Source organism: Vicia villosa, unplaced genomic scaffold (assembly GCF_029867415.1).
Source record: "Vicia villosa cultivar HV-30 ecotype Madison, WI unplaced genomic scaffold, Vvil1.0 ctg.002086F_1_1, whole genome shotgun sequence".
NCBI classification, from domain to species: domain Eukaryota; kingdom Viridiplantae; phylum Streptophyta; class Magnoliopsida; order Fabales; family Fabaceae; genus Vicia; species Vicia villosa.
The window spans coordinates 101,828-126,243 of NW_026705834.1; the positions used below are offsets into that span (position 1 = coordinate 101,828).

General features: G+C 33.8%; 1 protein-coding gene across 1 annotated transcript; it reads right to left on the reverse strand.

Annotated features, from left to right (window-relative positions):
• Positions 1-3,473: 3,473 nt before the first annotated feature.
• Positions 3,474-23,667, reverse strand: LOC131637814 (ABC transporter G family member 1-like). The gene is made up of 11 exons (XM_058908392.1): positions 23,490-23,667; positions 23,180-23,259; positions 22,620-23,090; positions 22,453-22,539; positions 22,248-22,376; positions 21,726-21,926; positions 21,531-21,620; positions 20,848-21,438; positions 18,905-18,925; positions 17,078-17,110; positions 3,474-3,746 (listed from the first exon to the last, which is right to left on the reverse strand). Exons 1-11 carry the CDS (start codon positions 23,536-23,538, stop codon positions 3,474-3,476), a joined length of 2,025 nt encoding a protein of 674 aa, XP_058764375.1. The 5' UTR covers positions 23,539-23,667.
• Between the last annotated feature and the right edge of the window lie 749 nt (positions 23,668-24,416).

Below are 24,416 nucleotides of genomic sequence, written 5' to 3' on the forward strand. Positions count from 1 at the left end.
ATATATATATATATATATATATATATATATATATATATATAGATATCTTGTGTGAACCAAACATATGATAGGATAAGTCTTATCCTATTTGTATTATAACATATCCTTATTCTGATTTATATCATCTCATGTCTCTATCATATACTGTACACCAAATGAACTCCGAAGACTTTGTGAAGTATCTAAACTAAAACAATATGACAAAAAGAGTTATTAATACATAAATTAATTATTGAGTCGATGTGGTTATAAGCTCCCCAAAACCTTGTAAGCTTTGTATAGTGATAGTGTTTGCTTCATTTTGACATGCATAGACTTCACGACAAAATATGTACAAGAGAAGTGCTAACAACACTCTCTTCAACACATATTTTTTTATTAGTTGAAACATGTGTGAGTCTCTCACTTTCAAAATGGATCCCACATAAAGTGGTAGGACTCACATATTTCAACCAATAAAAAAGTGAGTGTTATAGAGAGTGTTAAAAAGAGAGTGCTGCTAGCATTTCTCATTCGTACAAATATGTCTTGTATTTAATGGACAAAATTCATTTTAATTTGGTTTAAGGTTGGGTTTGGATTTTCTTAATTTTAAAAAATGTGTTAAAGCGAGACCGAAAACCCTAGTACTCATTTTGAACTTGTCTCTAAATCTATCTCATTGATAATTTTAAATATCTTTTATAGTTTAGAATATTAATTGACTAAGTAATTTATTGATATTTTAGGTTTTACATTACTAATTAAAATATATATTTGAAATTTTATAAAATTATTTTAATTTTTTATTTATAATGTTTATACTGAATCAAATTTTATGTTTAATTATTTATCCATATTTGAGTTTGGAATAGAGAACGAATATTTAAATAGAATTTAAATTTAGATACGGAAAAAATAAAACACATCTCTGCTCCGGCCGTGCCTTTATATTTTCTTTCTCACATTTTTTCTCTATTCCAACTATAAATAAGAATAATAAACTATAAAACTATTTCGTTGTGGAATCACAATTGGCTGGAGAATTGACGGTTGCGATGGATAACAGTGGATCCGAGCTTCCGATGTAGTGGAGGATGGGCTTACCGGCACAATTAGCACTTCAATTCTCAAGTCAATATGTGAGGGAGAAGATTGGATGGAGATTCGGTTTTAAATAGTGTACCAAAATTCTTCCCGCGTATCCTTTACATAATATAGTATTTATAACAACTCACTATTTGCTAGCCGCGCATGATGTAGAGAGTCGTTGGATGTATCTTAGATTTGGATTGCCTACACTCTTCCGTAGTGTAGTTCCCTTACGCCGTAAGTACTTCAGAAGAATTGAAGTCCCCCCAGAATGGTCAGTTGATGACCATTCTAGTAAGCCTGTAACAGTTTCCCCTCAAGCCTTTCTTTTTGTAGGATTGTGCAAGGGTTTATAGTATTCGCCTCATTCGTCAATCGTTTTTGAGCTTACTTGGAAAGTAAAGATGAGACATTATAGTCTCTTAGGAATTTGCGCCTTTAATGCGTCCCATGCTTCAAATGTCATTTTGGAGGCACACTCATAATAATCTTTGAGAAATGAAACATTTAAGTGTTGCGTGTAGGTGATCTGAGGCGTTGATAAGGTATATTCCCCGTTGTATGCCATCACACGATTCTTGAAGAGGTGTCTTACCCCCTTCATTGGTATTTCTTTTCCTTCGACATTTCCATTTTAGCGTGCTTGGAGAAAATCGTATCCATTATGAGTCAAAAGTCAAAAGAAGATGTTCGTACTTCATGGGTATAACCTTTCTATTCTTCAATTGTTTATGTCTTCTCTCTAGAGGGTGGTCTTGATTGAGCCTTTCTGGATGTAAGTTCATATTCGGATTGGGGTGTCTTGACCCCTAGTGAAAATGAAAGAATCTGCAACGAGAATGGTGATTGTATCATCCTTTTTATGAGTGCGTTTTTTCAATCATGGGTTTCTAACTTCCCTTTAATGGTTTCAAAATGGAAGTCCTTAAATATTTGATCATTGCTTAGTCGCATCTTCACGCCGCGAGTTAGGCGTATGTAAAAGCCTTCCAATATTGTTGTGAATATTTAAATGGGAGACCTTCTTTGACCCTTTTCTTCCACCTCTTCAAAGTTCAACACGGTCCTGCGACTTAGGCACGGGGTCGAGTTTGATTCACCTAGTGCAACCTATTCGGGGCTTTAGTGCTTTTTTAGAGAAATTGAAGCATTTCAAATACCAATTTTTCTTAGTCTCCCCTATGTCCGCAAGATTATGGAACGGTGTGCGTCGCCAGGGACGGAGGGGGCGACGTGTGCATCAACTTGTTCAAGTATTGGAACGAAGGTCATTTCCTAATGGCAAATGAGTTGTACGTCTATAAAGGAGACAACCTTTCACAAGAGATTTGTATCTGAATAAGAGATTGATTGGTTTCGTCAAAGATCTATATTACTCTGGGAGTGTTGTGTCAGGATGAAACTTCACATAAATGCTCGAAACAACTTGTTGACCTGCCTACTGATGGATAATCGTACCAAGGAAGAAGGGAAGATTATTTTTGCTAAGTATCAAATGCCCCTGGCTTCTTCTTCGTCAACTTGCTTATTTATAGTGTGTTCACTTTGGTCCTAATTGCATGCTAATTCAATTAAGGATGAGGAGGTGCTCCATCTTTTAAGACAAGGAATCTAGCTAGCGTGAACTGTTGGGGGCCTTTCCACTAATTTAGAACCTAGGAAAAATGTTGCTTTGAATTATGGCAACTTTATTTTATTTAACTAGATTTTGACCCGTGCGATGCACAGATTTTTTTAATATGTTATATATAATGTCTATAATGTAACTATTGAAATAATGAAATTAAAATAGCTTTAAATATCAAAAATAAAATAAAATAAAATTTGAAACATAAATAAATATTGAACAACTTTTAAATTTAGAAAATTTTTAATATCATAAATGAATTGACATACATATCGAGAAATAACTAAATAACTAACTATGGAACATTCTGAAAGACTTTTTTGTAAACCACATTTTCAGTTATATTTGTATCTTCACTTTTGTCGTTGGTTATCAATATCTTTAGAACTTTCTTTGAAGTAACTATTGACAGTGCAACATATAATTGACCATGAGAAAAAAATTGACTAGGGAAGATATACTCCCACATATTTAAGTGATTGACTTTGACTCTTGTTGATTATCATAGCAAAAGAAACAGTCAATAGAAACGTTAAAATTTGAAAGGATTCTTTTATCGTTTGGAGTCAATGATAACCTTGGAATAAAAATCGTATGACCAACATTGTTGCCTGATATAATCTTACCTTCAAGGACATATCTTTCCATTTTTGTAATTATCAATCGGGTGCCATTGCACAATCCTATTGACTGATCAGTATCTCTCAACAACATTACCGGGACTCCGACTTTAATCTCAACTTGTGATTTGGTAGTCCAGAAGATACAATAGTGTTCAGAATTCAGGAGTATGCACATCATCTGACATGTTAATGTCTGACCTAACATTACATGGAGAATCATAACTCAAATAAGTTTTTTCTTCTGCAGGTATTAAATCCAACATATAATCATTAAGGGCGTCGACAATGGTATTTTTAGGAGCTAATATTGCTTTCTCTTGAAAAAAAGATGGATCATTCAAGTTGTGTAATATATTTGGATATTTGCTTTCTAGAATAGATGAAAGTGGATTGCCAAAGCTAGGAATCAACATATCATGTGGTATCTGCACTGTGATATAATGATATTTCCACTTTTAAAATTTGCAGAGAAGTTAATTATAAGTCTCTTATTACTAGCCTAAAAATTGTGTTTGTAACTCTTAATTATATTATTCTTCCATCTTAGGAGTAGTTTTTGATCATTTTTGGCTAGAAATTACCCCTCAACACCGTTTTTCTTTCTCTTTATATTTAAATAAGTGGTTATCCATATAGATTTGTTTCTTCTTTTGTGTGTTCTTAAGTTTTCACCGTCTTGTGCGGTGTTTGTTGGTTTTTCCGTCTTAGTACGGTGTTTGTTGGTTTTCCCGTCTTAGTACGGTGTTTGTTGGTTCAGATTGACACATTTACTTCAACTTCATTATATGGATACTAATTACGTATGTTATCCGTGCATTTCAAATTAAATATTTTATAAATTAGGATGAAAAAAATCTTAATAGTTAGTATATGAGATTAAAGACAATGTAAGTATGATTTGAAAAAAATGCATAATGATGTAAAATTATTTAACACGATCAATTCATATTTTTTTAGTAGAGACTATAAATTACTTTATAAAGTTTTATTATATTAAATATATATAAAGGATGAATTAAAAAAAAAAGAGAAAATAATAAATATTTAATGCTATAATAAAATGAATTAAATTTAAATTAAATAAAAATTTTAAATTCGTTGAATACTATAATGATATTTCCACATTAAAATTTTCATAGAAATTAATGTATTTTAAAAAAATGCATTTTAATATAAATGTCAGCAAATCAATAATAAGTGTGCAATTATGTATGATTATTTATTTATTTAAATAATTAATTTAAAATTTAAATAAATAAAATAAAATAAATTAAAATTTTAACTTATTTAAATACTATAATGATATTGCCACCTTTAAAATTTTTAAAGAAGTTAATGCATTTTAAAAAATGCATTCTAATGTAAATTTTAAAAAAGGATAAAATTTAGGTATAATTCTTTAGGTGTGGTTTTTATTATTTTTCAATAAAATTATGACAAGTGTATAATTTTCGGTAGTTCTCTTATTTTCACTCACTAAATCATATTTAAGTATATTTGTCATATTTTCATTGAAAAATAGTAAGAACCCCACCTAAAAATATACCTAAATTTTGTCTTTTAAAAAATGCATTTTGATATAAATGTCAGTAAGTTGATAATAAGTATGGCTATTTGATCGTACCTGATCAGAAGAATCGTCAAGGCGTCAGAATCTGGCTTGAAGAGCAAGATGGGGGGTACCTGCAAGGTCCTCCGATGCTAAAGTCAGTAGCTATCAGAGAATGAAGGTTTAGAGAGTAAAGAATATGATACCTGATCCTCTAGTAAAAGAGGGTATTTATAGCCCCCAGCGTTGGGCCAAGGTTTCCTAATTGGGCCAAATCCAACTGGAGGCCCACGTGCTAGGAAACTGCCAAAACGTCCTTGTGCTAGGGCTGAGTCAGCAGGTGACTCACGTTCTGGATGAGCGTGGCGTAGGATCCGGATGAGGTTGACCGGATCCTTCGCTGGAGTGTGACGCGTGGTCTTCGCGCCTGGTCAATCTGTAACGACTACCAAGTAAATGGGCCCAGACGCTTTGGGCCTGCTCGACTGGTGGGAAGAGCTGGGCCTGCTCGGCCCAGTCCAGAACACTATTTATTTATTTAAATAATTAAATTTAAAATGAAATTAAATAAATAAATAAATTATCTGCATCTTAAAATGGCCTTTATTTTAAATAATTAAAAAAAGATTTTTTCTTTACCCACCTCCCTATGGGGGTCACCCCCAGCGAAAACCCAACTTTACCCCTGCTTTGGAAATGCATTTTCGAAATTTTTTTTTTCTAAATTTTTCCAGACTCCGGAAGTGCATTTTCGAAAAAATCCCAAAAATTGGGATTTTGATTAATTCGGAGATGCATCTCCGAAAAAACAAAAAAAATCTAAAAATTCCAAAAATTAATTTTAGAATATTAATTAATTCATATATCATAAATTTGATATAATTTATGAGTAATGAATAATAATAATAATTATATATTTTGATATAATTTATAAGTTATGAATAATAATTATTATGTATTTGTATTCTGATTCATATTTTAAAATTTAAAATAAATTTAATTAAAAAAATTAAAATAATTTCACTTACAATGAGTTATAATTTTATATTTATATATTTATAATAATTATTATATATTTACAAAAAAAATTTAAAAAATGTGTGTTTTAATTTATATATTTATATATTTATATAATAATTATAATAATTATTATATATTTATAAAAATTATTATATATTTATATATTTATATAATAATTATTATATATTAATTATAAATATATTTATATATTTATATAATAATTATAAAAATTAAAAAAATGATTGTTTTAATTTATGATAATTATTATATATTTATATATTTATATAATGATTATTATATATTTATATATTTCACTTACAAAATTAATAATTATTATATATTTATATATTTCTATTCTGATTCATAATTAAAAATGAGTTATAATTTTTTATTTAGTTTAAAAAAATTAAAAAAAGATTTTGTCTTAATTTTATCTAATGAATAAATTTTATGTTTAATTCTATATAATTAAAAATTTATTTATAAAATTAAAATGTTTTTGATTTATATAAGTTAGTAAAATAATTTTTAACTTTAAAATTGTTTAGTAAATTTTGATTCACCTTGATTTTATTGATTCATCTTGATTTTATTGATTCACCTTCATTTTATTGATTCACCTTGATTTTATACCTATTAATTGTATTGATTCACCTTGATTTTAATTTTTTAATAATTATTGAATTCTTTCGGAAGTGTATATCCGAAACACTCCAAGACACCCCTCTTCCAAAAATGGGTGTTTTCGGAAATGCATCTCCGAAAACCCAAAAAAGGGTGCTTTCGGAAATACATCTCCGAAAACACCTTTTTTTCGTGTTTTCGGAAGTACATTTCCGAAATAAGATAAATTTTGGAAATAAAAAAGCGTTTCGAAAATGTATTTCCGAAATAAGGGTATTTTGGATTTTTCACCAGAGATGACCAAGAAAATAGAAAGGTGGGTCAAGAAATTCTCTTAAATCCAATAGTGTTTGAATATCAAAATTAAAATGGTGCCTTTATTTTCATACCGGCCAGTAGTGTTTCTGGCACATGGCTTTGACAAAATAATGAAGAGATTGAAGACTACTATAGAAACATAAATTAAAATATGGCAACTTTATTTTATTTAATGATTTGCAACGTCCATTATCTCATCAAGTCGACAGTTGAATGAATAAAAAAATCCATTCAAGAATGTTGATGGGGGATAAAATTGGTCCATAAAATTATTTTTTCTAATTAAAATGCCCAGCTCACTAATACTTGTTGCAACTTACACCAATAAATAACTAAATACTCCAACACAACTCGAAACAAGTGTCATGTCATATGAGGAATTCGAGGATCATCACTTCGAGTTTAAGAGCAATCATACAAGTGAGAGGCACCACATATTAACCCAAAATATTAAAGTATTTGGTCTATAAGTCTTCTCACTTATAAAATGTTTAACATTCATTTTTTCATATGATATCCCTACTAAGTGTGAGTCCGTCCATTTTTATATGGGCGTTCTCCCTCTCAAATGAAAGTTTTTTTTTCATCCTTGTATGACTTTCGATACAAGGAGTCGTAGTCGAATCAGGCTCTGATACCATTGTTGGATCATGAGGGTGTCCGAGGATCATCACATCGGGCTTAGGAGTTAGGAGCAACCACACAAGTAAGAGAGACATCACAGACTAACCCAAAACCTTAAGCCATTGGATCTATTGTTCTTCTCACTTATATAATGTTCAACATTCACTTTTTTATCCGTTGTGAAACTCATACTCACATTTGATATACCAACAACAAGTAATGCAGGGGTAGAAATGTTCACAAGTTGTATCAATGGTTCAAAGATTTATATGGCTTCTTAAATATTATATGAAACAATGGTAGCCTCAAAGAAGATAACTAATTTACTAGCCTTAGATGGACATAGGGATGTAAATAGATATCCATGGAGACAGCTAATATGATGTTTGTGTCCGCCCTATTGGATAAATATAATATTTGTAGCTTATGGGTTATAAGGTAGTGTTGTAGCAAATTCTATCGAAGTCGAAGAGCTAGTGTAGCTGTCTAAATATGCTAGATTGTTAGCATGTTGAATTGAGTATGTTTGTTAGCCCAAATTATTTAGTATATTAGTTGAAAGCTAGGGTTTAGTTTTCTTTTAAATAGCATACTATTACTCACTTCTCAGTAATTCTAATTAGGAGGAGAAAGTGGTGTGGTTGAGATTCAATTGTAAATATTATTCTCTAATGTGTAATTGAATCAAGAATCCAAGGTTTTATACCACTTTAAATCATCTTTCCTTTCTCTCTTATCTCTTTTCTCATTTTGTGGTTTTCTTGCTAATAAAGAAATCAATCATACTTTGTTTTGGGCATCATTTTCACAACAAATTGGTGCGGTGAGCGTGGACTATGATACCATTAACATAGTATGAGATTGAGAAATTCATCGGAATGAATGATTTTAGTCTATGGCGCTTGAAGATGCAAGTCCTTCTAGCTCAACAGGGTTTGTTAGAAACGTTGAAAGGATCGAAAAAGATTGATGTTGCCCTAACGATGAAGGAGAAGACGACAATGATTGAGAAAGCCCACAACTCCATCGTATTGATCCTTGTTGATAAGGTTCTCCAACAGGTTTTGAAGGAGAAGATGACAACTAGTGTGTGGACGAAACTCGAAGGTTTGTACATGAACTAATCGTTCGTGAATCTCCTCTACCTGAAGAAAGCTCTATATTCATTCAAGATGAGTGAAGTAAAAGTCTAGACTGAACAACTGGATATGTTTGATAACCCAATTCTTGATTCGGAGAATATTGAGGCTACCGTCAGTGATGAAGATCAAGCATTGTTGTTGTTATGTGCTTTACCAAGATATCATGCTCACTTCAAAGAAACCCTTTTGCATGGAAAAGAGTCCTTGACCTTTGAAAAATTTCAATCAGCCTTGTACTTGAAGTATTTAAACGAAAGGAATGAGCACAAGCTATCACCTGTTGGTGAAGGATTGTCCGTAAAAAGAAAATCCTCGAAGAAGGCTAAAGGTCCATAGAAGTCTTATGGTGGTGATGCCCATTCTATTAGGTGTTGTGGTGTCATTTTTTTTACCTCCCCGTTTCACTTGGGAGGAAGGCACGCCGGACCATTCGAGCGAAATTTGGAAGGAGAGAGGTGTCCTTGTGGGAGGAATTTTATTTCAGTTATTCCTATGATAGCATGCGAACTTTTTAATTATCCTACGAGGAGGAAGGGAAAAAGATCTCAAATAAACCCTAAGAGTTTTCTAGGTGTGTGGATTTCACCTAAACAGATGTTCTGGAGTCCGGGAGGTCGGTTATACATAGGGAAGGTTTTAAGCACCCTACATATCCGTAGTACTCTATGGGAACCTTCTATGTGTCTATGTGTTTGTGTTTGTTGTTTGATTGGGAAAGTTTTTCCTTTGTGTTAGGAGAGAAAATTGAATTGAATTGAAAGACAGATGAACTGACTGTTTTTTGGTTTTTTATTAGCTCGCTAAGGTTCCTTGTGAATCTAATGCCTACATATCCCTAATGGAAGTCAGAGCTTTTTGTAGTTCAAGGAACTAATTAGGGAAATGAATTGATTTTGGGTGCCTTGTTTGAACTCAAGGTTGAAATTTGAATTAAATCTCTGCTTGCAGAAAAGAGACAAGTCGTCATCTTAATGGAGATATATTTCAATTGTTTTACCACAAACATTTTAAAAGTGAATGAAAATAAGGGTTCTTTCATGATAAGAGAGGGAGAGACCTAACTCGTGTTTGTGCAAGTACGCCAGTATCATCTTATTATGAAAGAAAAATCATAATGAAAGGTTTACTTTATGATAAGAGAGGGACCTTACTTGTGTGTGTAAGTATGCCAGTATCATATATAAAGTAAAAGATTTCAACCATTAGAGAAAGACAACAGTCTGGACGTGAAGTCAACAGAGCAGGCAGTCTTATATCAACCTAAATGGGAAATGTTTTTATGAAAAATGATGTTTGTTATGTTTGAATGTGGTATAACAATTAGAAAATCTACATATAGAGATGAATCATGTCTCACCTCTGTAAGAAAGATTTAGACTTTTTAACTGGTACAAGGCCCAAGCTTGAGGCTTAAAAGAGTTTTGATTGACCCTGGGAGATGATTCCACTAGGGATTGACTTTGACTGAAGGAATTTGTGTTCTGTATGAAGCCCAGAATTGTGAATGACTCTATCGAGGATTACTCTGTTGGGTAGAGATTGATGAATGTTGACCCTACTGGGGAATTTGCTCCTATTGCGCAGGGATTGATGAATGAAAGCCCAGAGTTGAAGGTTGGCCTTACTGGGGATTTATTGATTTATGGACTTATGAATTTATTGATGGAGGCTGACCCTTTCCAAGGGATTTATTGATTTATACTTCTTGTTTAAAGCCCAAGATTAAGGCTGACCTTGTTGAGGAAAACATATATGACATCTTGACTCTACTAAGGAAAAGACTTACTGGAGATTGAAAATATGGGTGATAGAGATTGTCCATGTCTCTTATTCCAAAAGGTGAACTTAATACTGAGATTGAGACATACTTGGCTTGTTTGAACTTTGGTTTGAAGAATAGAAGAATCTCACCAGGGTAGGCTAAAAGGTAGCTAAAGACCTGTTCCTTTGTTTATAAGAAACCTGATGGGTCCTTGTATACAAGCTCAAGAGAAAGTTGTGAGATATGCTTTTAAGAAGCCTGTGGGTCCTTGGATTGTAAGCCCAAGAGGAGGCTAATCGAGGGTCATCGAGGGTCCTTGTTATAACACAAGAGAAAGCTATGTTGGCTTTGAACTTAGTTTGGCTCTAAGAAAATGGGTAAGAGGTTTTACCGGGAATAATTCCTCTTGGATAGATGTGCCCTATTTTTGTTCTTAGGCTTTTTTCAAGATGTTTCACCGGGAATAATTCATCTTGAGGTTGAACTACAGAAATCTAATTAGGAAAGAGCCTTCATCGGAAAGACGTTATCAATCCTAGGTCATAGTCCTATAATATATATACAGTTTATTTGTCCTAAGGTTTTTCTCAGACGGAGTTCTAAACAGTGTATGTACAGTCTATATTTGACATGGATTTAAATGAAAGTTGTAAATTGAAAGCTGTAAAGCCTAACCTGGATGAAGAGGAGGCCTTTGAAAGATGTATGTACAAAGCTTTACCATCAGCTTGGTTGTTTATTGGTAACAGTATTAAAAAGAAAAAGGGTGTTGGGACATAGACTCAAGGAGAGGCCCATGTGAAATTGATTTGAAATTGAAGTTGTTTTGAAAATAGATTGAGAGTTGATTGAAAATAGTTGAATTTGTTTATTGAAAATAGTTTTGAAATTTTGTTTTGAAAACAGAAGAAGTGAAGGTGGACACTAGGTCACATAGGTATATGAAAAGTTTCACCGGAAAAAATGCCCTTCAATACCGAGAAGAAAGTTTTGAAAAAAACAAATGAGGAGTTTACTGTTTATTTGAAAAGAAAGGATTTAAAAACTGTATGTACAAAAAAGGTGTTGGGTATTACACTCTTTAAGATTCAAGAAGCCCAAAAGATTTGAATTAATTACTGTTATGAAAACAGTTGATTAAAAATGAAATTGAATTTCTTTGAAAATTTGAAAATGAAAAGGGTTGGGTCTTACACTCTATTAGAGGCCCAAAAGATTTATTGAAAATGAACAAGATTTGAACACAAAATATTTACAAAGTGATTTTGAAAAATAAAGAAAATCATATTTTAAAAGTATTAAAAATACTTAAAAATACCATTTTAAACCTAATAAAAATATACCAAAAAATAATTTTTTTTAGATATTCATAGTATAGGTATGATAAATGAAAAGTGTACGAAAAATCAAGTGAAAATGATTAATTTTGATAGGTGAAATGATTGAGTGAAGTTGTAAAAAAATGAAGAAAAATAGCATAAATGGTTGATTTTGTTAGTAGCATGGTTTGAACCCGTGTCTCATGGGGGGTCAACACAAATCAAAGCCAACTGTGCTACACTCCTAATGTGTCAAAGGAATGGAAACATTTCATAATATTTGAAAACAAATCATTTTGCAAAATGTTTGGAAAATAAATGAGCAAAAGGGGTCTGAGGGGGGATCAAACCCCAGACCTTATGGCAAGAGGGTACTAGAGGCGCGCTGGTGACCCAGTGAGCTAATGATGCATTCATAAATTAACACGCATAACATTCAAAATATATCAAACGCGTTTATGAAAATTCGAAAATGGCGCGCCATGGCCATCTTCGTCTCCAACCTTTCATCATCCAATCCTGAAGATCCTATCTCTCTCAATTCTCAACCAAATTGAACGATTCAAACATCAAACTTGCTTGTTTTTGGACGAGGAACACGATCATGGGCTCAGAAGTTAATTATTCTAAGTGTATCTAAAGAATTTTAGCATAAAAACTAAGAACACATAAACTCTAATATTAAAATTAAATGATGAATACGATGAATAAATGAATGGTGATAGAAGGTTTTTAATCCTCTAATGATGCTGAACAAACTGGTATTGAGTTATAACACAATAGATGCATGAATTAAAGAGATGAAGTTCAAAAACTTACCTCTGAAAGTGGAGATCGTGGTTATGGAAGACGACTCCCAGTAATGAATTGATGATTGCAAAAGCTTCCTGGAAGCTCACTGATGCTAACTGAATGCTTATTTCCCTTTGAAAGCCTCTGAGATGTTCTTCCCGACCCCTCTTGCTTGAGCTCCAAGTGAAAATGGAAGATGGTGATTCTGTACTTACAGATGTGTTGTAAGTATCTGGATAGCTTCACTGTAACACCCCATTTTAAATTATTTAGTCAATACGTTATATTTTAATTGCTTGTCCTTGTTTTGGGTGTGTGATCGAGCGCGTAGGCGAAGTACCCTTACCGGAACGGATAAATTAGAAATGCCGATATAATATTAATTTAGTAATATTAGACTTGGATAGATTAATTATCGGTGAGAGTATTAATAATATTGCTATTATTATTACTATTATTAATATTATTAGTATTATTATTATTAATATTATTGTTATTAATATAGTGGAGAAACTAAGTCATTAGTGGTTAAGGGTAGAAGTGGTATTTTAGTAATAAGAGTATAAGGGTTTAGTGGTAGATATGAGAAGTTAGTTTTCATTGAGAATTAAAAACCGTAACATTGAGAGGAGAGGAACAAGGAGGCCAAGCAAGAGGGTTTCACCATTGTTGAGTCAAGCTTTCCGGAATCGAGGTAAGGGGGGAGAATCAGTTCATTATAGATGATTTAATCATGAGAGGGTAGTGAGGGGTCCTTTCCCTCGTAGGAATTTCATATGTTAATTTTGTCTGGTGTGACTGTTTGATTTGAATTGAATAACTTGTATAATCGAAGAATTGAATTGGTGTGAAATCTGTATTCTTCTTGCGGTCATACTGTTTGATGTTGTTGCTGTGAATCCATTGTGAATCGTGCTCTGGAAATGTTGTGTGTCAATGATAGGGTGTCTGTGAAAATATTATGCTATTGCTGGGAATCATATGTTGACAATTGATACTGATTAGAATTAAGGAAATAAATCGATCATAGAGATTCTAGGATTTACTGGATGTTAAAGGCAATTGGAAAAAAATGGTGAGACCCCATATGGTTAAGAGGGCTGCTCCATGGTGTGCATTTGGGATGGGGGCCCTTATCGAGGGGTGGGCGCCCCACACTTAGTTCATTGTGTTTTTGTTTTGATTTAGTTACTGTAAGTGCATCACATTAATATATATGTTAACCTTAGGAGATTAATTTAATAGGAAATATCATTCATTGGAGATGGAGGCCCCATAAATGGGATGACCGCCCCATACTAGTTCTTATATAAATAGTGTTGCTTTGATTATACTACTGTAATGTGTTGTTTTGTCTCACTAATGTACCAGTTAGCCATATGAATTATTTATTATAGGAAACATGATTTTTTAGTTAGAAGTCTTTTTCCTAATTAAATTACATGATAATAATGCTTAATATTATTAATAGGATAATATTTGAAGAGTTTGGAATTAAAGATAATTGTTAAGGGGCTGAATTAGTAACATTAAGTTATAGAGATTATTTGCATATCTAGCATAATATTTAGTAGCAATGAAATATGGAAGTTGGTTTATACTAGCAGCAATATTACTTTAGCAGAAAAATAATATCAGTGGAAGCATATTATCAGTATTGAATATCAGTCCAAGTGTGGTTTGACAAATTAATAAGTTTTAGTCGAAATAATGCTATTATTGGTTGTGTGTTGTATTTGGACAGCGATTGTAATTCCGATGTGAATTACGGTAAGCGTTGCTTACGAGTGATCAGGGGGATCGTGGATCGGGCGGATCGTGTAATATGCATATTGTGTATATTTTAATATGTATATTGTTTTTGGTGCATTGCATATCATCGCATTGAGACTGCTAGGTGAAGATCTTTGGTAGATGCCTAGTAGGTCCGGACTCACTTGTGGAGTCGTTGTGGAGATAATTCGTTGCTCAGTGGAGTGTATGAGAATTATCCGGATTCCTTAGTGAATCGGGTTCGATTGAATGAACCGAGTTTGGTACCACATACATTTGTGTCAAGACATGGAGTCATATTGCATTATTGTAATTGGTTGTTAAATTGTGATTAAGTGATATTGTGTGATAGGTGTGAGTACTACTCTTTAGCATGTATTATTCACCGTTATTTATTGAATGTAGTTCTCACCCCTTTCTTTCTTGTTTGCTGTGTCTGTGCTTCTTCGGAAGTACAGATAATTCAAGTACTTAATCTGTACGTGGAGTACGTGTTGCTTGATCGAGTCTTAGGAGTCGCTCTGATACGTAACACGGGAATTTTTGGGAATTTATTTCAAATGTTATTTTATTGAATTTTGTTACGTATCGCTTTTAAATTCTAATTTTTGGAGAACCACAAGTTAAAGTGGATTTTATTTGTTAGTGGCAAGTGTGCCGTAATTTGTTTTAAATAAAAACTATTTCCGCTGTATTATTGATTTTTGTGAGAAACGAATAAATAAAGTATTGAGACTTTAGTTTCTGGTTTATTGGAAAAGTGTGACATTCCACTTGTGTTGAATTACTCTGATAATATTATTACTATTTTACCGTAATTTATAATTGGGAAAAGTGGGGTGTTACATTCACTACACCCCAAGGAACGTGTTGGAATTCTTATACTTGATTGAGACCCTCTGAAATGCTCTACACAACTCTACTTGCTTAAGCTCCAAGTTGAAAGTGGATATGGTGATTCTCTACTTTCAGAAGTGCTCCAGGTGCTTGGATCACTTCTAATGAACCTCCTTGAGATGTTAGAAGGCTTACTTTCAAATGAAGAGCTTTGGTTTGAAGAATTTGATTCTTCTTGCCAAAGAGCCTAAGAAAACAATAAGCAAGAGGGAGAGAAGGAGAAAGAAAGGATTATAGTTGCTTTGGTGTGTCTAATACTGAGGAGAGCACTTCTATTTATAGGCAAAGTGATCAGAATAGTTGAGGGAGTGAGCTAACTTAGTGAAGTCACTTTGAGTTACTTGGCCATGAAGGAATTCAAAGAATATCCAAAATGCAATGATGGATTTTTGATACCACTCCCTAGCCCTCGGTTTTTCTTGATTTTAGGGGACAATTTTGTTGCAGAAATGTGTTCCAATTGGTTGGGAAGATATTCCTTTGATGATTCACCACTTGGCCATAAATTTCCCAAAAGTAATCATTACATAATCACATGTTCTTGTTTTTGGGAATATTCTCCAATCCTTATGTAATGATGAAAATAATTACATGGCATCTCTACTGATGTATTAGGTGTCATGTATAACCATTTAGTAGGAGCATTTGCATACAATTGGTAAGATGCAAAAATTGGTTATGGCTTGAAACAACTTCAAATGCCCAACTTTGAACATGCATAACTTTCTGCTCAAAATGAATTTGGAGATGGTTGAGCATAATTTGGAAATACCTTGGTATATACTTCAATTCATTAGTTTAGTATTTCTTCAGAATCACTTGGGAAATTTGTGAAAACTGGCCCTGAAGTTGGAAGGAAAATTAGGTTTTTTACACTTAAAAATTTATCGAAGTCTTGATTAATTTGGCTTCTTGACTCCATAACTCTTAAATGATTGATTTTTTGCCAAAAGTTCTAACTTGAAGAGTAGTTTGTTTTTTCAAGACCTATAACTTTCATGTTGAGATTTTTGAGTGTGTAGGCAAAATCTTGAGTTCCCAAAATGCCCTTGAAAAACCCTAACTTTGACTTTTGTTGACTTTTTTATTCTTGATTGGTTTTTCTTGGTCAAAAGAATTTAATAATCATATGTTGATGATATTGATCTTTAAAAGTCCATGGTTGACCAAATTTCTTAAAAGTCAAAGCCAATCTTGTACAGTTGACTTTTTCCAGATGAAGGGTAATCTTGGATTTTTGTGATGAATCAAGCCCTCCTCCTCAAATAAATTAAGTGAATGGATTTTATTAAAGTATTAGAGGTCTTTGAATCATGGTCTGAGTTGTGGAGCCATGTCCTGATTAAAAGTTAACTGTCTAGAAGAATTAGGTCAAAAACCCTAAATGTGGACCGGGTGAAATTGATGACTATGGATCTTGAATTGAAGTACAAATTCCATTGGATATTGATATAGGGATTATTTGAATATGATGGGATCTCCGAGATCATGTCCTGAAGCTCTACAAGTATTCCCAAAAGTGATCCCTGACTTCAGTCCTTGATAGGCTTAAGACCCTAGTTTGGTGACCTAGGTAGATCTGAGGCCTGATGCCTGGGGATGGGAGATCATAGGTGGATGGATGAAACATCTTGGGCCCTATGATTGTGTTTGAGGATCATGTTTGTAACACCCCGATATCCGCTGCACGCATCAACCGTGTCGGCCAACCGAACATGTTACCGGCTTAATCAATAATCCCCCTAGGTCCGCTTACCGGCTGCCCAGGAAATATTGTTTTTGCCTCCCGCAGGAATCGAACCATGTACATAGGGGTTAAGTACATATTCATAGCAATTCCTGCTACCACTTGAGCTAGGGAGGATTATTGATTAAGCTGGTGACATGCTTGGTAGGCCGGAAGCCCTGCGGGGTAAGCGGAAATCCAGGGTGTTACAATGTTGACCATTGATTGATCCTTTTCCTGAATCTAATAGACTGAGAGCCCTAATAGAATACCTAGTGAGTAGGTGACTGTTCTGGGTATCCATGCTAATCTGACTGGGAGATTGTGACATGTCAGATGATGTGACATCTAAGGGGGTTTCAAAATTAGGGTATGACAGGTGTTACCACTATAAGAAGAAAGGTCATACTATAAAAGTGTGACCTGACAGATTGAAGAGTTATGACAATGGCAAGGACAATGGCAATGCAACCATTATTCAAGATGATTATGAATCATCTAATGTATTCGTGGTTTTTAGCAGAAATTCTAGCAAGGAATGGATTATGGATTCAGGTTGTATTTTTCACATGACTCCAAACAAAGATGTGTTTGAGGAATTATGTGATCAAGATGGGGGATCAATATTGCTGGGAAACAACAAAGCTTGCAAAATTGCAGGAACCAGGCCTGTCAAATTCAAACTTCATGTTGAGTCAATAAAGTTGTTTACTGGTGTCAGATATGTACCCGATCTTTAGAGAAATTTGATTTTTCTTGGTGAATGCGACATGAAAGGATATGTTTTTAAAGGAGAGTAAAGTATCCTAAGGGTAATAAAGGGGACGGAGGAAGTCTTGAGAGACATCAAGAGGCAAGGCCTGTATACCCTTGAGGCCGAGGTTGTAAGTGGTTTAGTAGATGTAGAATCCTTAAAACATGTGTCGATGACCGGGTTATGGCACATGAGACTTGGCCATGTCAGTGAAGAGGGCCTGGTCAAATTGGGAAAGCAAAATCTGCTAGGTGGTGACAAGGTCGAAAAACTAGAGTTTTGTGAACCTTATTGATCGGAAAAATAGCAAGTGTACTATTTTCACCGGTGTAGTTATAATGGGTTTTACCCCAAGTATCGATCACGAGGATTGCGTAGGAAACACAAGTTATTATACTAAGTCAATTAAACAAAAGAGCACCGGGGTGTTGTTTTAAATGATCAATGCAATAAGCTAAAATGATGAAAATAATAAAAATAAGCTGAAATCAAAGTTGAACTTTTATATATAAATTTAGGGCAATGCCAAGGTATGTGTATGATTTGCCTTATAATGACTCTGTAAGAAGATCTCTTTAACAAGTTCATATGCTGCAACTATTTGTTCTTAAGGGTGTTTTCCTAAGTCCTTAGTGAAAACCTTTTAGTCTGCAATCCTATTGCCTAAGTCCTTAGAAACAAAGGTTTGTAAACCAAAGATGTAAATAATCAAGAATGTTCAAATAACCTTACGGTATCCCTAGTCCTAGGTGATAACTATAAGATTTAATTGTTTAAAAACCTTAACAACCGTAGTCCTACAGATTGTTAACCGTAGATCAATCCTTGTTTTGCCGACAAAGAAAGCATAAAAACATTAAACAATCAAATTGCAAAATACGAATACTTGATTAAAGAATTACGAAGATCATAGTCATTACAATTCAAATCAGAGACACCCCCTGGCATTGGGGGGTTTAGCCTCTCATAATATTCAAGAAACCAAAATTGAAAAGTTTAGACATTACAAAGATTAGGAGAACTCTGATCTTCAATGGTGTCCACCGTTGAATCTCTTCGTCTTCCAAAACCTTGATGAAGCTATCTTTCTCTTCTCTGGAATTCTATCGTACGATCCAAAAAGTGCCTCCTCCTTGTCTCTCAAATCACTTTTAAGTTTTAACTTCTCTAGGTTTTCAGATCCCAGCCAGAATACCAAAATTGCCCCTGGGTCTTTAAAATTGTAAAAGCATCAAAATTCAGAAACTCTGTCCGCACCCGCTGACACGGCCGTGTCACTTGACACGGGCTGACCGTGTCAGCTTCTGCCATTGTTGGGGAGAATTCTTCAGCAGGTTGGACACGGCCGTGTCACTTGACACGGTCTGACCGTGTCAGGCACTGCCTTCATAATTTGACTTTGACTTCAACATCAAAGTTGTAGCCCTTTTCGTTAGCGAAATTTTGCCACCAGAACCGCGTCATTCCGAGTTACGAAGCTCCAGTTATGATCAAAATACTACACGCATGTCACGATTTTCAGCTTCTTTTACACCAACACTTGTGAAATTTCCATCTGATACAGAATTAACCTACAACCACCAAATAGAGATATCAAAAGCATCTAAAAAGACATGATAAAGGGCACAAAAACATAATGCAAGAAATTAACTAACATTAAAGGAATCAATGAAAAACTCTTGAAAACAACCACAAAGTGTTACCAAGTATGACGATCTTATGCCGAATTTATGACGAAACTAAGTAGAAATGGTGACCGATCACTTGTGTATTTGGTAAATCCTGTAGGGTGAAGTTTAACAGAGGTAAACAAAGAACACATGGATCCCTTGATTATGTTCATGCTAATCTTTGGGGGTCTACAAGGAATCCTTCATATTTAGGTGCAAGATATTTTCTATCCATAGTTGATGATTACTCACGAAATTTGTGGGTATTCATTTAGAAAGCTAAGGATGAAACTTTTAAAAATTTTAAAAGTTGGAAGACTCTGGTCAAAAACCAAACTGGAAGAAAAGTCAAGAGGTTGAGGATTGACAATGATCTTGAATTTTGCAATGAAACTTTCGACAACTATTATGGTGTGTCTGGTATTGCAAGGCACAAAACAATTGCAAGTATTCCCTGACAAAATGATTTAGCAGAAAGGTTTAATCGAACTATTTTGGAAAGAGTGAGGTGCATGTTGGTTAGTGCTGGGTTAAAGAAGGCTTTTTGGGGTGAGGCAGTCATGACTTCAGCTTACCTGATAAATAGGTGTCCCTCGACTCCTTTGGGGATGAAGACACCTGAAGAAGTTTGGTCAGATCATCCACGAGACCTCGACAAAATTAGAGTATTTGGATGTGTAGCATATGCTCATATTAGGAAAGACAAGGTTGAACCTAGAGCTCGGAGATGTGTTAGAATTATGTAGGGATTATTGACCCTAACTATATGATTCTAAACTAGATTAAGTGTCCAACTTAGTAATTGATTAGGAATAAGAAATTACAAATTGTGATCTAAAGGGTTAAAGATTCAAATTGTCTGTTTTAACTTTGAACTGATATAAGGGATTAGGGAGTTGTAGTTTAGAATAGTGAATTATACACAAAGGGATTGGGTATAATAGCTGGTTAAACCGTCGTAATTTCTGATAAATCAACTTAGAACAAATAGACACCAACATCAACAACGACATTCAAAGAATTCAAAACAAAAGCTAATCGCCTTTAATTTGAAAAAATTTCCATTATTTTATCTACACATTTTTATCAATTCAAATTTTGAAAAACCCCAAATTTTATTTCTATAGCACATTAATTAGTTTGTTCAAGTAAGCCAATATATGTAGGTGCGAACATTTTTAATTACTTGCAACGAGATTTAGTACACTTGATAAATAACCATCAACACTCTACTATCACTTTTTAGTATTCTTATGCATAATATGTAATTTTTGCATTTTTTAAATGTTAAACTTAAAAGAGACATCCGCCATCTCATCGAAGTGTTCTTGGGTTGAATATATTTATTTTTATCATGCAAAATGTGAACTTTTTCATTCATCTTTAAAAAGAAAGATTAACGAGACAAACATTTTTAAAATTTTAAAAATTAACATAAGATTTAGTATATCTACAATCATATTTGTCAGAATTCAGAAAGTAATTGGAGTATTTACTCCTTTGTTCTTCATTCATCATTGACAAATGAAACTTCACTCTCAAAGACCACTTATGACTGCAACAAAAGGCTTCAACTTCTCCTTACTCTTAGTAATGACCAAGAACAAAACTCTATACAACACAATCATACCAAACATGATAACAAGATCAACCCACTTAGAGTAACCCATTTCAACATGCCATGTCTCATCCAATATTTCCCTACCACTCATAGTTTTGGTCTCCATAGAAACATTCAACTTTTCAAACTCATTCTTGAATGATCCTTGAAATGCATACTTGAGGAATGATATATGGTATAAAGGGTACTTCCATAGTGGTTTAGGTAGTTCATTTGGTAATCTATAGAATCCAGCTGTTAGTATCATGAGTCCTTCAATTCCACCAGTGATGAACATTCCTATTACATAGTTTGGTGATATGCTTCCAACAACTAACATGAGACTCTCAACCCACATCACAATGGCTAATAGCAATGAAATGAAGTATACAAAGTGTTCTAGTCCTTTGTGCATTCCACATAGGTAGTATGCTATTCCTCCAGGAATTAGAGAGATCATTAGAATGTATGGAACAGCAGAAAATATATTTCCAATCAGAAAAGCAGTTACACCATAGTGTCCGTTCAATCTTTCTCGTTCAAATACCTGATAGATCAAAGCAAAAATGAATCATTTTGAATATTGCTAAACATATTAGCGTCTAGTGTCTGGTGTCTGACGCGTATTAGTAAATTTACCTTCATTTCCTCCAAAAGAGGAGAGAATCCACCAACAAGGGTCATGAAAGTGAGAACTGAAATAAGAAATGTGAGCAATGAACCTCTACCCTGAAAATGCATGCATGAAGAAACTTTAGCTACTAGTTATGTGCTATTATAACCTACCAAATTTGTTTAATAAAAGTAAACTTATTGCTTAATCTAATATCTTACCTGAATAGATCCTGATCCACTACTTGAACCAATGTTATAGAAGATAGAACCAATGCTTATAGCAATTATAACAAAGACAACTAAACGAAGCCAGTAGTTTCCTACGTCTCGAAACAATTGCAGAGAAGATCTTCTTATAAGTACAAGACATTGAGTGATAAATGCAGCATGAGTCCTCTTCTTCCCTATTGCACCAGAGTCCTAAACACATGCAGAAAATGTTAGTCTTTCATGTAAAAAATCATAGATTCATAATAGTCTTTTGGTTTTGGCCAGGGTCATGTTAATTTTTCGGAGGCATTATGTAGGTTAGTTACAGTTTAAATGTGACAGAAATTTGGGCCCTATTTTGCCACGGTTTAACTGAGACAAATATTTAATGAGACCCTTTTCAGCAATAGTTTAACCGTGTCAACTTTTACGCCCTGCCCACCTTGCACGCCCTTAAAAAGGTCCTGGTTTTAGCAAATTTTTTTTATTGATGTTAGTGGGAGGGAGTGAGGAATGTAACATGAATCTTACACTTTTACTTATTTTCGCAACTTCTTTTTTAACTTTTTTTCTAATCCGAGATGATTTATAAGACTTTACAAGGATATCAATTGCTTCTTCTGTGGTTACTCCCTTACCAAAGCCTTCTTCAACATCATCCTATAATCAATACAGTGAATCATACGTAAGTTCCAAATTTTCCATTCATAATAGCCAAACTATAGAGGTTGCTTACCGTTTCAAAATCTTTGTTTATTATCCTTAAGTAATGATCAGAAGGATTGTGGAGTGTTGGACAAGGAAAACCATTTGCAGCAAAAAACTGCACTGAATCAAGTGTCACTATATATGCATTTTGTCAACTTGAAATCAATATGTGCTACAAGGATTTCACTTCCTAACCTGATTTGCATCATAGGATGGACCAAAATATACAGTTTCACCAGAAGACAGAAGACAAAGGTCATGAAAAAGTTCAAAAACTTCACTGCTAGGTTGGTGGATGGACACAACAACAGTCCTTCGAATGCCGTCGCTTAAATTTAAACGTGCAATCCTACTCATAACATAATAAGAAGCTGCACTATCGAGTCCGCTCGTCGGTTCATCAAGGAAGAGAAGTCTCGGTCGCGTTAGAATCTCAATGCAAATGCTAAGTCTCCTCCTTTGTCCTCCACTTAGACCTTTAGAACTCCATCCTCCAACCCTTGTGTTAACAGCATCTATTAGGCCCATTTCTCTGAGTATAAGATCTGCTTGCTCCTTTTTTGCTGCTATTGACATGGAATCTGGAAATTGAAGCTGAGCTGAATAGTATAAAGTTTCCCCGGCCGTTAACGTTGACAGCATAGCCTCGTCTTGTGTTACATAGCCCTGATTTCACATGAAGATGTTAATAAATCTTCTTTAATTAAACAATTTTATTTACAAGACTTTTGTAACTTTTTGGGAATTTCTCTTACTGATATTCCATAAGCCAGTGCTTGTTTGTGGCCATTGATTAGAATTTTTCCAGTGTGCTTTATGTTTGAGCTTAATCTTCCTGTCACATATCGATTATATCAAGTGAAAATCAATTATATTATATACATATATACATATATAACAAAAGAAAGAAACTTAGTTTTCAAATGTACAAACTATTACAAGTGTAATTTCATAGGAACATAAACATGTGAGATTGCTTGTTTAACAAGTAATCTCCAAAAGGAACTTATAATGTACCAAAACTTCTCAAAATCAGTAGTTTTTTTGTAAATTTACTATAACAACCTGCTAAAGCATCAAGAAGTGTAGATTTTCCAGAGCCAGAAGGGCCCATTATAGCCAAAAGCCTTCCAGGTTGAGCATAACCAGTAAGACCCTCAAGAATAGGTTTCCTTTTGTTTCCATTTGGAACAGTGACTCTAAGATTCTCCCATGTCACTGTTATGCTTCCTTCCTTATTCTTTCCCTCAGCATTTGCACTCATTATTTCTATTGACTTTAGAACATCATCACCACTTTTAATAAGTTGAACAAGTGGATAAAGGGTAGCCATTTATGATCATGGAACTGAAAAAGAAGGTATGAATTATTATTATGAAGATAAAAGGAGTATATAGTTTTGGTGAAGGTGTCAAAGTTACAGTCATGTTTTCTGGTAGTAATGATGATTAAGTACAATATAGTGCATGATGAAAAGGAATGGCGATTTAAACAATGGTCACTGATATCAGAGAGAAATATAGCTGTTTTTGGAATTGATTATTTTCCTAGGAAGGCACGACAAGAGAGTAGAACATGAGCTTAGAATGGTACAAAATACATTCATTGGACGCACAACACCAAAATATATTTTATGCATTTTCAAGATAGAGAGAAAATGAACAATTGTTGTTGCCGCACAGTTTTATTCTTTTGTAGTACTACCTCTAACCTCACCACTACGTAATATATAGAGTTCTAGATAAGTTAGCAAGTCAAAGCGGATTTACTTCAAATTTAGTAAACTAAAATTCAATATATTAGACAATTATTATACAAGCAACACAATTATATAGTTGTTAAATTGTAGTGAGAAAATAGGCTAATGGAATGCAGAAAAAATAATTTAGTCTAAGGATAAGGAAAAAACAAAAGGGCTTTTCAAACTAATATATATCTTAAGTCAACCCGAGTTTGGAAGAAGGCTTTTGAACCAAGTGTTTAGTCGTGACT

Coding starts and splice junctions, on each gene's coding strand:
- LOC131637814 (XM_058908392.1), bottom strand. CDS start 23,538: ATGGGCCCTTCTGGCTCTGGAAAATCTACACTTCTTGATGCTTTAGCA. Junction 21,927..22,247: donor TTGCGAAAATAAGTAAAAGT/GTAAGATTCATG, acceptor GCATGTGTTTAG/GACTCTGGTGCAATAGGGAA. Junction 3,747..17,077: donor ATCAATCAATGGTCAACATT/GTAACACCCTGG, acceptor ATCACAGTGCAG/ATACCACATGATATGTTGAT.